Source organism: Zonotrichia leucophrys, chromosome 13 (genome assembly GCF_028769735.1).
Source record: "Zonotrichia leucophrys gambelii isolate GWCS_2022_RI chromosome 13, RI_Zleu_2.0, whole genome shotgun sequence".
In the NCBI taxonomy this organism is placed as follows: domain Eukaryota; kingdom Metazoa; phylum Chordata; class Aves; order Passeriformes; family Passerellidae; genus Zonotrichia; species Zonotrichia leucophrys.
In genome coordinates, this window is record NC_088183.1 from 11014923 (window position 1) to 11029736 (window position 14814).

General features: G+C 40.0%; 1 protein-coding gene across 1 annotated transcript in view; it reads right to left on the reverse strand.

The window, feature by feature from the left end:
* Window positions 1-3430: 3430 nt before the first annotated feature.
* Window positions 3431-14814, reverse strand: part of ATP10B (ATPase phospholipid transporting 10B (putative)) — a 166596-nt gene continuing 155212 nt past the window's right edge. Inside the window, exons 15-23 of the mRNA XM_064724842.1 lie at window positions 14183-14367; window positions 11812-12124; window positions 10175-10251; window positions 9459-9584; window positions 8144-8344; window positions 7473-7553; window positions 7271-7375; window positions 6648-6835; window positions 3431-4012 (exon numbers count right to left, since the gene is read on the reverse strand). Of these exons, the coding sequence (XP_064580912.1) occupies window positions 3535-4012; window positions 6648-6835; window positions 7271-7375; window positions 7473-7553; window positions 8144-8344; window positions 9459-9584; window positions 10175-10251; window positions 11812-12124; window positions 14183-14367 (1754 nt within the window). The 3' untranslated portion in view covers window positions 3431-3534. The remainder of the gene's footprint in view (window positions 4013-6647; window positions 6836-7270; window positions 7376-7472; window positions 7554-8143; window positions 8345-9458; window positions 9585-10174; window positions 10252-11811; window positions 12125-14182; window positions 14368-14814) is intronic.

Sequence of the window (14814 nt, forward strand, 5' to 3'; positions counted from 1 at the left end):
AGTATTAAAAGTGAGATATGTAAGGAAAGAGAGCAAGCTGGAATCCTTCCTCTCTCACACCTGAATAGTTCTGGGGTTTACACTGCACAGTTATTGCTGACTTGCAGCAGATAATCAGCAATAACGGCAGAGACCTCTCCAGCTGGCTGTATTGAGACAGACATGAACAAGGTGTGTTTGTGTTTGCACTGCCTGCATCTTGTGTTAAAAGAGCCCAGAATTTGCCTGTCCTGAGAACATGAGGGGTGACTCTTCACTGACCACTGCAAGCAGCAGGGGAATCCATCTATGACCTCCAACAGCCCTGGCAGGCCAGTTCCTGCTCACCTCTGTGTGAGATGTCACCTCCTCTTTTTCCTTAGGTAAAGCTATGCATAGCTCACTGCTCCATATGCAGAATCATCAAAATAACATCATAGACAGGAATAAAAAGAATGCAGTAACTTCACACATTCCCTCCATTAATTTGTTTTATTATCCAGGTATATGAAATATTGAATATCACCAGAGGATACATTAAAAATGAGACACCTGTTCTGCTATGAAGCATCCACATTAGAATTAATGGAACATGGACCTTGACAGTATTATTAAATATGTCTTGAAATAAATAAATAAAGCTACCTTGGAAATCCAGTTAGGTCTAAATAACCCATTTAGTAAATACACTTCCCTTCTTCCAAAAAAAAATCCTTAGGAGACTATCTGTCTTGCTGGAGGCTTGTTTTCACTGGAAAAGAAAGTTTTTTCTCTTGATCCTACATCCCCAAAGGAAGGATAGTCTCAGCTAATTTACCTCATGATCAAAGGGAAGTAAGTGCCTGTTCAACATTTTTTTTTAACATGAGATAGTTCATGGTAAGTGCACAGCCAGGAGCAGAAGGAAGATCAGTGTTAGCAGTTATTGTGGGTCCAAACTGAGGCAGCATCTGTTTCAGAGGATGGCTGGCAGCCCTGTCACCCACGAGGGGACACACAGAAGGCTCTGGAGCCAGCTGCAATGCAGAGGTCAAGCCTTGCATCGTGCTGCCTTTCTGTTCTGTTTATTTCAGCCTTCTCTCTCTTCAAGGATCAAGGAAAATGAAGGAGTGGTTTTCCTCTATGTTGCAAACTCTCCAGGTAAATTCATCCATTGGATCATTTGTGGCAACCCACCATGCAATAGAATTATCAGTCTTGTATGTTTAGCTACAGAATTATTTAAGGCATGCAAAACTGCATCCATGCAAAATTGGATTATTTATTTCTTTCTTTTACCCAACATAACTATTTTTGGTTACAGCTTAGAAAATACTTAAAAAATGACTCTTCTTCCACTTCTTTTATTCCCAGACACAGCAGGATATGCATCACTAAATAGCTTTTAGTGGTTATTTTGTTGGAGTTCCTAATCAATCCTGTTTTCCCTCCCCTCTATGCTATTTCTAACCCTAAGCCAGGGCAAAATCCATGATAGAACCGTTTTGCAGAGACTGATGAGAAAACATGAGATTAATTCTCAGCTTTCAATTCAGGAAAGGCATACAACTGATATTCAATTCAGGAAGTCTTACAGAGTTGCTTAAACATCTCCTGTCTAGCCCTGTGCACATTCAGATATATTTTTCCAGCTCTTCTGATAATTGCTCCTGCTATGCAGAGGAGCAGCCTCTGGAAACAGGAGTTTGCTGCTCAGAGTGATGGTAGGAAAAGCATTCCTTCACCTCTGTTTTTGTCCTCTCACCAGCACAGCAAGGCATGACCTCATCACACTTATTTCTATAAAACACTTCACATTTTGTAGTACAATATGTAAGTAATTGACATCTTCTTTAAGCTCAAAGGAAATGGGCCTTTTAATGTAAAAAATAAGCTGTGAATGGTAAAGAATTTCTCTTTAGTCTTGCTGCCCCAGGTCTGTTCCCAGCTAGTGAGCAAACATTTGAGCAATCTCACCCTCCATTTAAAATAACCTCATCTATACCTATTTTTCTTCATTTTGCTCATCAAGCAAAAAAATCTCTTATTGAATTAATTGCTTGCAATTAATACTCTAACAAAAGGAGTTCTTACATATGCTCTTGCCCTGGCTACCAGAAATCCCAGTGGGAGATGTGCTGCTCAATTTTGCCTGAGTTGTTTTGAAGTAAGAACTTGAAGACTCTAGCTACAGTAATTATTATAACATACAGACGTTAAATTAGCATTTGCTAAATAGGTTATTAGAAAGATCACATGTTGTCATAGGTAGTAAATAGCTAAACACAGCATATATAAAAAAGGCTAAAAACCTATTAAATCAGAACCAGTGGTAGATTCACAAAAGTACAGATGGTTTGAATTTTAAACTAAGTAAGATTTCATCCCACATTGTGAAGAAAACCTTGTGAAATGGTCTTACTAGTCAACATTTCTATAAGAAATATCAGTCACCCTTCATTGCATTGCAATGAGTAGTTATGATGGCGACATCTTATGGTTTTCTTCTGCAACTTTTTGCCCTGAGATACCAAAAAAGGGATAACATATTATGTATATTTTGGTCATTTTACACCATGTACTTACTACAATGTGATTAGGGACCTTCATATATGTCTTGTCAAAATCTCCATTATTGAGATCCATCAACTAATGAATGTGACTCACTGTGGGGAGGAGCATAATTCATACTTGATTGAATGCAGCAGCACCACATAACAATATAGGGAACTGAGATAAACTGAATTTCTAGAAGAAAAATCAGGGACAACTTAAGAATTCCAGGACACAAATCCTTGAATGTGACTTGTTATATCTGTCTACTTCTTTAGGTATGAGGAAGTAGACTCCTCTTACCACCAAGTTGTCTTGGCAGCTCATGTAGTTCAGTATTTGTATTCTTCATCTTTATAAGCTCACTTGTCCTTTCCTTAACATTATCAGGTCAATCTGCTATCTGCATAAAAATCTTACTCTTCAGGGAACACAGGCTGTAGTGCTGATATTGTTGTATGTGTAAAGTACATATATTAAAACATGGGACATTCTCTAATGTCTCTCCATTGCTGCTATTCTGCAAGTACCTTTAGTATCTGCAGGTAGTAATTTTTCATGCAGAATTATAATTTTTAAGTTACTAAGCTCCTTTCTAGACTTTGAGAGTAAAAATCTAGAGTGGGATGGGTTGGTTTAAGACTTGGTTTAATAAATAATGGATTCTCTTTGTATTAACCCAATAGCATAATAATAACAACATTGAAACTTCACAAATATTCCCTATTAATATGATACAAAAATATCAGTTGAAAGAAAGTAATTGTGCAATTCTCAGCAACTGCATGATGCTCATGTAATGTTTCTGTGACATGACCAAACCAGGAAGATCAAAAAGCCATGTACTGATAAAACCAGACAATGATCTAGTCAGCTAAGGTTGCATATTGGAGTTGCTATTGCACTACTCCAGCTGCCTCTCTCTCCATTTCTAGTGAAAATAATGGCTGAGCATAAACATTGTCATTTTCCCTGTTGAATCCTCCTCCACATAGGCTGTGGGTTCCATTTCTGAACGTTTCCTCAGAGTGTCACAGAGCTCACTGACCGCCGGTGGTAATTAAAGCTTTTGAGATAATCTTTACCATCCTGCCCAGGAGCTGCTTCCCTGCTGGCTACAAGGGGATGATGGCCAGAGGAAGGCCCTGCTGAAGAATCAGCAGCAGATTCTTCCTCTGCCCACCTGTTAAAGAAGTAATAGCCTTCCTCATATGTCCTTCTGCCGAGAGGATTAGGGGCAGAAACTCCCAAATTTTCTGTGTCCCTGGGAGACAGGGCTGCTGCTGGGTGTAGGAATGGTGACACACATAAGTGGCTGATGCTTTGGTCAAGGTCATCATTAGATGCAGGTGAGGCCACAGGTGCACTAGAAGCAGCTTCTTTTCTTGATCTTAGTTTCTGGATTTCAAGATCCTGTTGCTCCTTAGGAAGTTTTTCTACTTGCTGTGCTCTCAGAACAAGAGATGCTCCAAGGGTTCCTCGTAGGGCAAAAATAAAGAACCTGATGAAGGAGGAAAGGAATGGATTTTTTAATCAGTGGGCTCATTCCATAATTTACATCACATATCCCAAATACAGATACTAATTTTCCATTATTTACAGACATCAGGTAGACACCTTATACCTGGCAGATGAAAGTTGACTCCTGGATCTTAACACAACATGTTACTACATATTTAGCTTGACCTGTATAGAGTCAACTATATGTATATATATTTTTCATTTTTTTTTAGTATTTATAACTACTTGTTTGCTGAACAGTGAAGAAAAATTAGAAAAAATCTCGAGAGATGCAATATTTGAAAATATGGAAGTTGCTTCTATACTGGTAAAACAGGCTAAAGAAGAGATCTTAATTTGTTAGATAAGAGAAAAACTGAAGTTAAAAACCTCAGCTTTTGGATTTTTTCAGAAAGCAGCAAAAGAAATGTCCTCTCTGCCCTTTGCAGGACAGAGGACTTATGTAACTAAATATTGTGTGCTGTGAGACTGCATACATCCTCTCTCCATGTCATATCATCTTTGTGTGAAAATCAAAGTCTCTTTCAAAGCATCTTTTTTATTAGGATTTGACCTTTACATAGGTGGCTTCAACATGTATTTTATAACAAACATGGATACTCTGTGAAATTGCATTTCAAAAGGTGCCATCCTCACATCCTGCTGCTCAATGTATCTATAAACAAGATGTACAAGATTAAAAAGGCTAACAAGCAGCAGTACAGAAAGGGCTTTTAAGGCAATGGATTTCTTGGGTTTGCACAAGCAGGAATGGATAAAGTTAATTTGCTGTGCCTGTGCTCAGGCTGGTCCATCCCAACAGAATCTCAGGTCTGCTCAGGAGGTGAAGAGCATGGGAGAGCCCAAGACTTTCTGTGTACATCTGCTGTGGGTCACAATGTCCTGTGTCTTTCTCCTCAGCTCGTTTTCTGCATCTTTAGTGCAAGTTCCAGGGAAACCAGACAGGATGACAGAGAAGGAATGGGAAACTGTCTCCCATCCTGTAAACTGCTCTCACCTGCTCCCGCCCTCCCACAGCCCAGCAGGGCACAGGCCAAGGCTCCCCCTGAGTGCTGCAGCCCAGACCAAAGGCAGCACTCAGGGAAAGAACCCAGGAGAGCAATTATTTTAAAAACACCTGTTAGAAGGAACCCAGAACCTCCAGCAACCAAGTGAGGAGATAAGGAGCAGGCAGGACAGTGTGATGGACCGTGGAATGGAATGGAAGTTAAAATTGAGTGCATTTCAGCAGAGGGTGGTTTCACCACTGCTGTCATCTGCTGGCACAGCTCAGTTGGAGTAGAAACAGGTCCTGGATATTCTGCACATAAAGGTGTGTGCAGAGCATAATCTGGGGTACCAATACAAAGGAACAGCACTTGTCCAGATTTGAAGATATGAATATATAGCCCTTAACCTCAGTAACCTGCTGAGGCAGCAAGGATCTTAAGTGTGCTAAACTCCCAAGATGGAGACACAAGCTCTCTAACCACGTGCTTGATGCAGCTCTCAGCAGAAAGCTCAGGGTCAAAATGTCACTGTGAATGAGGGCTGATAGGAAAACAAAAGTCATGCAGGAGCAAAGCAGACTGGAAAAGGATGCCCTGCCTAGAAGACATGAGACCTTACTGAATTGTGTTGTTTATTCTGATCTGAACTTATATTATATAACATAAAAATCACAAGAGCATCTCAACTCAAATGGGAAAATAAGAATAGTTTGAAGAAAAACACCATCTATTGTTGAAAAGTTCCTTTTCAGTCAAAGTTAAGGCTCAGAGTCTAATGCCTTAAAGCACTTACAAAACCAGATACTAAAAATATTGTCCTGAATTTTGTAATACCAGTGCGCTGAGTTACCTCATGGGAATTAGGATGAGAAGGAAACCACCAAGATAGTCAAACGAACCCATTTCTTTCAATGCCCAAGCAAATAACAAATAAATATTTGAAACAAATGGTGCAACTCAAAACATACCTGCTTTAAGAATTGCTAATGTATTGAACATCAAAAGTAGTAATGTTCCCATATATATATGGGAACAGAATAAGTCTGTTTTTTATACCATTTTTTCAGCAACATATCACAATAACTATCCCTCTCCAAATATTATACAGTCTCAATTAAAATTATCTTTAAAAAATCTGATTTTTTGCAATACAAAGTTAAACTAAAATTCTGGATGCAATGAATATTTTTCATAAATAAATGCTCCTAAATTCAGCTTACTAATGCATCATAATGTACTTGAAACCAAGAATATATTTAGTAACTCTCAAACATACAGGAATAATTCCAAGATTTGTTTATAATCTTGATCTGCTCAACAACATTGTGGTCATGACAGTGAATAATTAGGTAGCAGATCTATACTGGTAAATTTTGATGCACCCCAAGAAGAAAGGTTTCCCTGATGGGAAAAGTAGAAGATACATAGTGACTGATCTAGGGTTATATAACTGAATAAATGAATGGTTCATGAACTGGAAGGTTGAACTCAGGCATCTGACTTCCACTCTGATCCATTTTCCTGTGCAGCACGTGTCTGACACATCACATATCTGTACACATCCCTGTTGTTTCTTCCCTCCCATGTCTGCAAGCCCACAAAAGGAAAACATTCAATCATCCAAACCTTGGTAAGAGTGCGATGACGGGGGTGATGAGGCACAATAAATAGAAGGTGGGGTCCTTGAGCTGCCTCTCCATGATCCAGTAGGGGTTGGTGGGGGGGTTGCAGAGCAGGCAGGCAGCGTTGTAGGCGACAGAGAAGATGAGGTACAAAGCCACACTGCAGAGCATTGTCACCAGCTGCAGCACGGTCTGCAAGCACAAGGGATGCCAGTGAGACCCCGAGGGTGTGAGACAGGAGGGGACAAAGGCACCTGGGAAGAGTGCATCTAACAGTGCATTTTACTGAAATCTGCAGTAGGAGAAATAGCCAGAAATAATTTAGAAAACAGCACTGAATACAGTTCTCCAAGTAACATTCCTCATATATTGAGGTATGCAAGTATTTGGTACTGTCCTGTCCAAAGGCATGATAGAAACAAATTCTGTCACTGAAGGTTTTAACCTGGGGCTACTAAAAAATTCTGGCACTTTGTGAAATCTTAATGTATCTGCTACTTACCTTTTGTGACCCAGAATTCAGGTAAATGACTCTGAAAGAGAATTCTATGCCTACACAAGATGCAACATTCACAAAAAAAACCCAAAACAAAACAGTGCTGTGAACAGGACAGGTCAAACACATACCCATGTTTTCATTTCTAGAGCCTGGTGCAAGAGAATGGTCAGGAGGGCAATGGTGTTGATGGGGTTTCCAAAGGAAAACACATCTATGTCAGAATCTTTGTACATCTGCAAAACAGACAGAGAGACCCTGACTATTCAGAACTGAATTTACTACTTCTGAGGAGGACAGGAGAGTGAGAACATTAAGAAGCCTTTTACTTACCAAATAGGGGACAAAGAAGCAAATGAGGCTTTGATAGAAGGCATCCAACATTGTAATAATAAAAGCTGACAAGTTGTATATCTGCAGGAGTTTACAGATAACAGTCATTATGATGGGATATATGTCTCTAGCTGTCCTGCAAACATAATTGCTGTTTGTCTTCCATTCACACTAATAATTATTGCTAACTGGTCTCTTTCTATGAATAAATACCTTCTGAGCAGCTGATTAAACCAAAGGCTTATCTCTAAACAGGCATTTTATCTGTGTTAAGTAAAGACAGACCTTAGGAATATTACCAAGTCTAGCAAGAGTATTAAAAGCCGAATTTTGCCAATGTCACGTCCCTTCACAATGGATGTTATTCCTCAAATTCTTTCTCCAAGATCCTTCTAGAGTTATAAAATTGGTCAAAAATCCTTTCTTCTAATGCAACACTTATTTTGTGCCATTTTAATTTGACTATTTGCCATATTTAAACTTATCTAGTGACCTATGGTGTCACAGCTCCCATGGAGCAGAATGCATTACTGGAGAGACAGAAGATTGGACCCTGTTGTTTCAACATTCCAAGTAAGTCTAAACTCTTTTCTTCCTTCCCTTATTCCTACACAAAAAGACCCTGTGGTCCTTTGGGTTATCAAGCAGTTATTTCAGCAGCCATGACATACCTCTGAATTCTGTCCATTCTTGTACAGCTCAGGCAGACGTAGGAGCGTTTCTGCAGAAACATCTTTGTCAAGGACTCCAAAGAGGAGAGGGGGCACCGAGGTGAAGAAGAGGTTGAAAAAGATCATCTGCCAGTAATCTAGCATGCTGCTGCCTGAGAAGCCACAGAAGAACTGGTACCAGAAGAGCAGGTTGACGTAGCACTGGGAGAAGCACAGACCAACAAACACATAGTTACACCTGTGGTGTTTAGTTGTTTATTGAGGCACTGGTTATCAACAGAGGCTCCTCTGAGGACAGGATTTTGGCTAAAGGCACTGCACTTCATTCCATAAAGCAATACACCCTAAGGGTCTGTTTCACAGTGATCCACTGTGATACAGCTTTTTAAAAGCCATTATGGTTCTTTAAGAACATATCAGAGAATTAATTAAGTGAACTGTTCACAGCCCTGAGCACTAGATTTTAGAATCCTTTTGGAATCTCATTGTCCATGTGGAATCAAAGGCGTGCTGCTCCCTAGACATTAAAGAACAGCAGCATCCTAGTCTGGAGAGCTAATTCACATTGCAAATAAATAGCCCTTGAACTCTAAAAGGATGTCCAGTCAAAAAAAGCAAAGTGTTCATTTCCACTACAAATTTTAACATTAATAAGAAGTAATCCTTATTAAAAATTATTAAAAACTTCACAAAAAAACCAGATACCTTGAATTCTAGGTAAAAAGCCTTTCGTGCTCAGAGTGTATTTCATGTCAAATGGACTTGTTTTCCCAGTCTTGTAGAAACTGAATTACTTCATTTTTCCCACTTTATATCATACTTCAATGCATAGATCATTTGCATATACATTAAATTTTTAATAAAAATGACAGATATGAATGCATCATTACTTGCAAGTGGCTCCTATAAAAATTCAGAGGTTTCAAGGCAGGCAGTTCTTAGTACACACTCATCTACATTTGAGTGCTAATAATCTGATCTCCCTCATGCAAATTTTATTTTGAGGCTCATGGGTATTATTAATAAAGTTTCTTGTGCTAGCATATAAAGTTACTAAGCCTTGAGTCCTTTTTCCCTCTGGAATAATGCTATTTCAAAATATATTTAGAGCCTGTATTTTTCTCAATGCTCTATGCAGCAGCTTGCTAAGAAGGAAGGGGCATACTATAAACTTGCAAAGTGAAGAAACACAACTGTAGCTTCATAAAAAATAAGAGCATAACCTGCAAAAACCAAAAACAAACAACCAAGAAAACCCTCAGAGCTGGAATTAACCTTTGCTAGGATGAACACTTAATAATTTTAATCATCTTACCACATTTTTGTAGAAAAAGTAAATCACCATCTTTGCCAGGCGAGCATAGCACCAATGTCCGTGGACAAGAAGGAGCTTTTTGAGATGCTTAAATCGGGATATTGCAAAGTCACTGGCCATCACAGCCTTGGGGAAAAGGAACAGAAGATAATTTACAATACAAGGTCATTTACAATACAAGGTCATTTACAATACATCCTTTTCACTATGTAATGAAATTTGAACATAGACATTGAAGCAATTTCCTACTATTGAATATTGTAAAAGAAACAAACCAACAAACTGACCCTCAAGAACATAGTTGGAGCTTTCTATGTCTGCAGAGCTCTCCATTTAAGGAGGATAAGGAAGGGGGATGTGTGGGAAAGGATACAGGGCAGAAGACTGTGGAAGAGAATCCACAAAACCTGGAAACCTGGAAATGCAGCAGCTGAGGAGATTCAGAAACCAGATGCTCACCTAACACTGGGCAGACATCTGCTAATTTTCCAGTCTCATGAGCAAACACAGGTTTATCCTCACATGATAATTTTTTGGCTCAAAATGCTCTTTTTTTTTTTTTTTTTTTGTGGCTGGACCCTTAATTACAAATTGCATATTAATTTATGATGCCAACTTGCATTTTTAAGATGACACTTGAGAGTGCAGGGCTGCTATGAAACTTATTAAGCCTTTAGGGACTACCTGACAAAAGAGGAAAGAAACTGAGAGGATACCTGCATGCCTTCTTGGCCAGATATTCCAATTCCAACATCAGCTGCTTGAATCATACTCACGTCGTTTGCACCATCCCCTAGAGTGGGAAGAGAGGAGGGAACAATAACAATGCAAGAAAGGCTGCCTCCATCAGAAGAAGGAAATAATCTCAGCTATGCTGATTATTTCAAATATCCTGTAATACCATGCAGCTTGATCAGGGGAACTGATGTGTGGCATCAAGTGAAATATCAAGGCTCTGGTCTTGGTCTCCTTCCCTGGCTCCACCAGAGCAAAATCCAGCATTGGGACCAGCTGGGTGGTGACACAGCAACTCCAACCCCATTTATGTCAGTGTCATTTTGTGTTTCTACTTGGCCAAATCCATATGCTCAGGAACATGTTTTGCAACACCCTATTTCACTGAATTCTCTGAATCTATGACAAATTTGATTGCAGATGACAACGTAACAAGCCAGTTTCAAAAATTATTTTGCTCATTTCAACTCACAGCAATAAGTTAGGTATGTAACCAAATTTCCAGGGAAAGAACAGCCATGTTTATTGCTTGCAATATGGAGATTGCAAATTAGGTTAGTTGGTAAAGTAAATGAAGCAGAAGGCCGAAAGCTTATGGTTTGAACTGTAAGGCAAAGTAATATTTCAAAAATACAATAGATTTTCCTTTTGTCCGCAGAGGTGTATTTGTTTAGTTTGGAGTCATCTAAATCAATTCATCAAGGATTTTAGTGGCATCACTTGCCAAAAGTGTGGAAGGAAACTCAAAGCATTTCACAATATTTGGAGGTAAAAGGCAAATGAGTGCTTAATACCACTCTGGAGATAATTCTGTTTTCACCAAGGAAAATCTGACAGGAAAAGGGCTTTATTAAAAAATAAAATAGTGACTAATGATGAGTGATTTCCAGGCCCAAAACAAGGACGTTGTGCATGTGTTTATACTGATGTGCATGAAAGGGACTGCTGGGAGATTCTGAATTTGTAGTACCTTCAGCCTGTTTAAAGGGGGGCAGATTTGCTTCGTGTAAAGCTGAAGCAGGACTTTTATATGTACTTTGATCAGGACAGATTAATCAATGCTGTTTCCTCACCACCCCTACCTGAGGCACAAAAATCTGCCCTGCACAATACATCCCCCACATTGCTCTCCAAGACAAAACCTGCTTCCCATGTCTGTGTGAGGTGCAGAGGGGAGATACCTATGGAGATATCACTCTGGAGATAATTCCGCTCTGGAGATAATTCTGTTTTCACCAGGGAAAATCCGACAGGAAAAGGGCTTTATGAAAAGATAAAATAGTGACTAATGATTGATTTCCAGGCCCAAAACAAGGATGTTTTGGAGGCAATATGTGCATGTGTTTGTACTGATGTGCATGAAGGGGACATCTGGGAGATTCTGAATTTGTAGTGCCTTCATCCTGTTTAAAGGGGGGCAGATTTGCTTTGTGAAAGCTGAAGCAGGACTTTCATAGGTGCTTTGATCAGGACAGATTAGTCAATGCTGTTTCCTCACCGCTTCTACCTGAGGCACACAAATCTGCCCTGTACAATACATCCCCCACATTGCTCTCCAAGAGAGAACCTGCCATGTCCCTGTGAGATGCAGGGTGGGCAGGTAGGATGCAGGAGGTACCTATGGAGAGGGTCATGGCTTTCAGCTGCCTCCGGACCAGCTTGACCACCATGCTCTTCTGCAGGGGCGTAGAGCGGCAGCAGAGCACGGAGCGGCAGTGCCGCGCCAGCTCCAGCAGCTTCTCCTCCAGACCTCCCTGGAAGATGGTGCTCAGCGTCCTCCCATCCAGCACCAGCCCAAACTCGGGGCTGGGGGGCTCAGGGGATGGCAGAGATGTTGGGATGATGCCAAAAAACTTCCTCCGTGGTTTGTCGCACTCGTAATTCTTCTTCACCTCTTCCAGGGTTAAATTCAAGAGAGATTCACAAGTTTCCTGTGAGAAAACAGACGTGGGTCTAGAAATAGTTATCTCCATCTACAGCACAGCACCTTGCCAAATGGATATTTGTATAATCATGCCAGGGGGTTTAAGCCTATCAGATAAACATGAGGGGAAATTTACTGAGAAATGCACTGATTCATCTGATTGGACATTATTTCAGTGACAGCATCCAATCCCTCAGTGAAAACACTGCACATTTTATCAGTCAGTTACCTGAGGTAAGGAATTATTCTAAAAGAAAATATAATAATCTTTACATCAGGAAAGCATGTGTGCATTTATGCTGAGAGTTCAGAAATTAAAAGAAAATATTTTCTTTTAAAGAGATTGAAAAATCTAGTTCTGATATCAATGGTGTGAGATATTGCAGCATTGGCTTCCACAAAAAATAAACTGTGGTAAGAGAAACAAGAGGTCCACATTTTCAAAATTACCCAAAACTTTCAGAGTTAGGCCTTTTTAAGTCACATATCAGGTGTGTGTCACAATTAGAAACAGAAATAAAACTTCATCTTTTCAAGCACTGTGCCTCAAACACAAAGTCCTTCTGTCTTAGCAAATCTGCTTCATGTTGGATCAAGTCCCCTTTTAGATGCGAACAACTGGAATTGACTTAGTACCAGGTAGAAACAGATTTGAGGGGAAAACTCTCACCTCTCCCATCCAGATCTCCTAAACTGGCACATCACTATCAGAGAAAATCCAAAATGATATCAAAGTTATTTTGCTCCCTCTTAGTACCCAAAGTCCTCCTTCTGTGCCCCTGAATATCTGAGGAGCTAATCACTCCTCTTTCTGCCTTTTCTGTCAGCTTTATTGAGTGATGATTCAGTTCTATAATGTTATTTTCACTTTATGTAGCATAAGGTACATGTGTAGGATGTTTGCAAGATTTAAATTACTCTTAAGTGGGAGGTTCTGGAATCAAATGTACCTCTGACATCTAATAAAAACCTGCATCTAGCATGAACACCTAAAACCCCTAAAAATATTGAAGAAACGTCATCTTTGTGTGAACAAACCAAAAACAGCAGTGGAAATTCCTGGTTTGCCTCGACTTGCCTTTTTAAACAAATCTGCCAAGCTACCTAATTATGTTGCATCTTCTTGGAAGATATCTCATTTTCAGTGTTTGAATAATCTGCTGGGCTCAGGGGTAAGGAGGGGCCCTTCCCACTGACACTACCTCAAGACCTAAGTTTGGCAAAATTAACAGGTTAAATGTATATATTACAGTGTCCCTCACTGCTGCTATTGGGAGCCTCTTTCAGAATTTGTCTTTGGTTTAATTTTGAAAGTGAGGGAACTAAATCTTATTGTGGAGAAACTCCAGTGTCCCCTGAACCAAGGGGATTCCCCAAGTCCCCATGTGCATGCAGGTTGCTTCTGAGCCTGGAACCACAGAGGCTGCTGCGGGTAAATGCCCATGCTGGCATTTCTGGGAGCCAGGGTGGTCCTGCCTGCAGCATCTCTGCTCTGGCACCAGCCCTGTCTAATTTCCATCCCTAATGTATTCATTCTGCTTCCTGTTAAAGCAGATCTGTGTTTCAAATGGAATTACACCTTGGAATGTTTTCTGTGCCACATTCCACATCATCTTTGCCTGTTTCTCTATTTCCATGACATTGAAAGAGACAGATATTTGCACAGGGTTTTTTCTCGTTTGGAGAGGTACTAGCTGCAGATAAAAACAGTTAGAAACCAGGCCATGCAACTGCAACCATAAGGAAAACAGTCAGTATTTGAACAGTATTTACTTAATCCTCACAACAGCTTTATTGAGAAAAGCAAGCTTGTCTTGGTAACCCTGGTTCTCTGGGGAGGAAAGCTGAGACAATCCAGGTGGGTAACTTGTCACACAGGGAAGCCCTGCCTGCCCTCCACAGCCTTGGAAGAGCTGAACTCACTGTGCCTCCTGCTCCTAATGCTATTTGGGGTTTTTTGACTGTTCTTTGTTAAGTGAGGTCTAAAGCAACGGAATGCCAAACTGCAAGATGCAAAGAAAGGGTAAGATAGCAAATTCTGTGCATCTTGTCTTTCTTTACTCACCTTATTTTCAGTGTTAATGGTGAAGACAGTGTCCCTTTGGTTCAGAAGCTTGCAGGAGTATGCAATGTTAACTGCTGTCTCCTGTTTGTCTCCTGTCAACACCCAAATTTTTATCCCAGCCTCTCTCAGAGACACAATAGTGTCAGGTACTCCCTCTTGCAGGCGATCTTCAATCCCTGTTGCTCCTGGGCAAAGAGGAAAAGAAGAGAAATAATTATCTTTTTATTAAAAATCAAGTTGCTGTTTTCTTGTTTAAAAAAAGCTCTTTGCTTTCCAATCACGCTGCTGAGCTTATTGAGAATTGAACCAAGGTTTTTTCCAACAAACAAACATGCAGGCACATGATCTGCATTTGGATTAAGGTCTGAATGTGTCAACAATCAAGTTCTGTCTCTTCATTTTGCTCATTGCAAGAACAATGCATTTCATTTCTTCCTAATAATCCAAAATGACAATGTGCTGGCAGAGGAATCACAGCATATGAATTTTAAAAATGCTGCATTAAGTCCCATCAAAGCAACCAGAAAAGATGAACTTTGACTGTTTAAATGGATGCTGTCCCTGTTGTCAAGTCAGATGCTTCAGCCATCAAAGGCAGAAGAAACAGTACAGTACATTTTCTTTTTGAACAT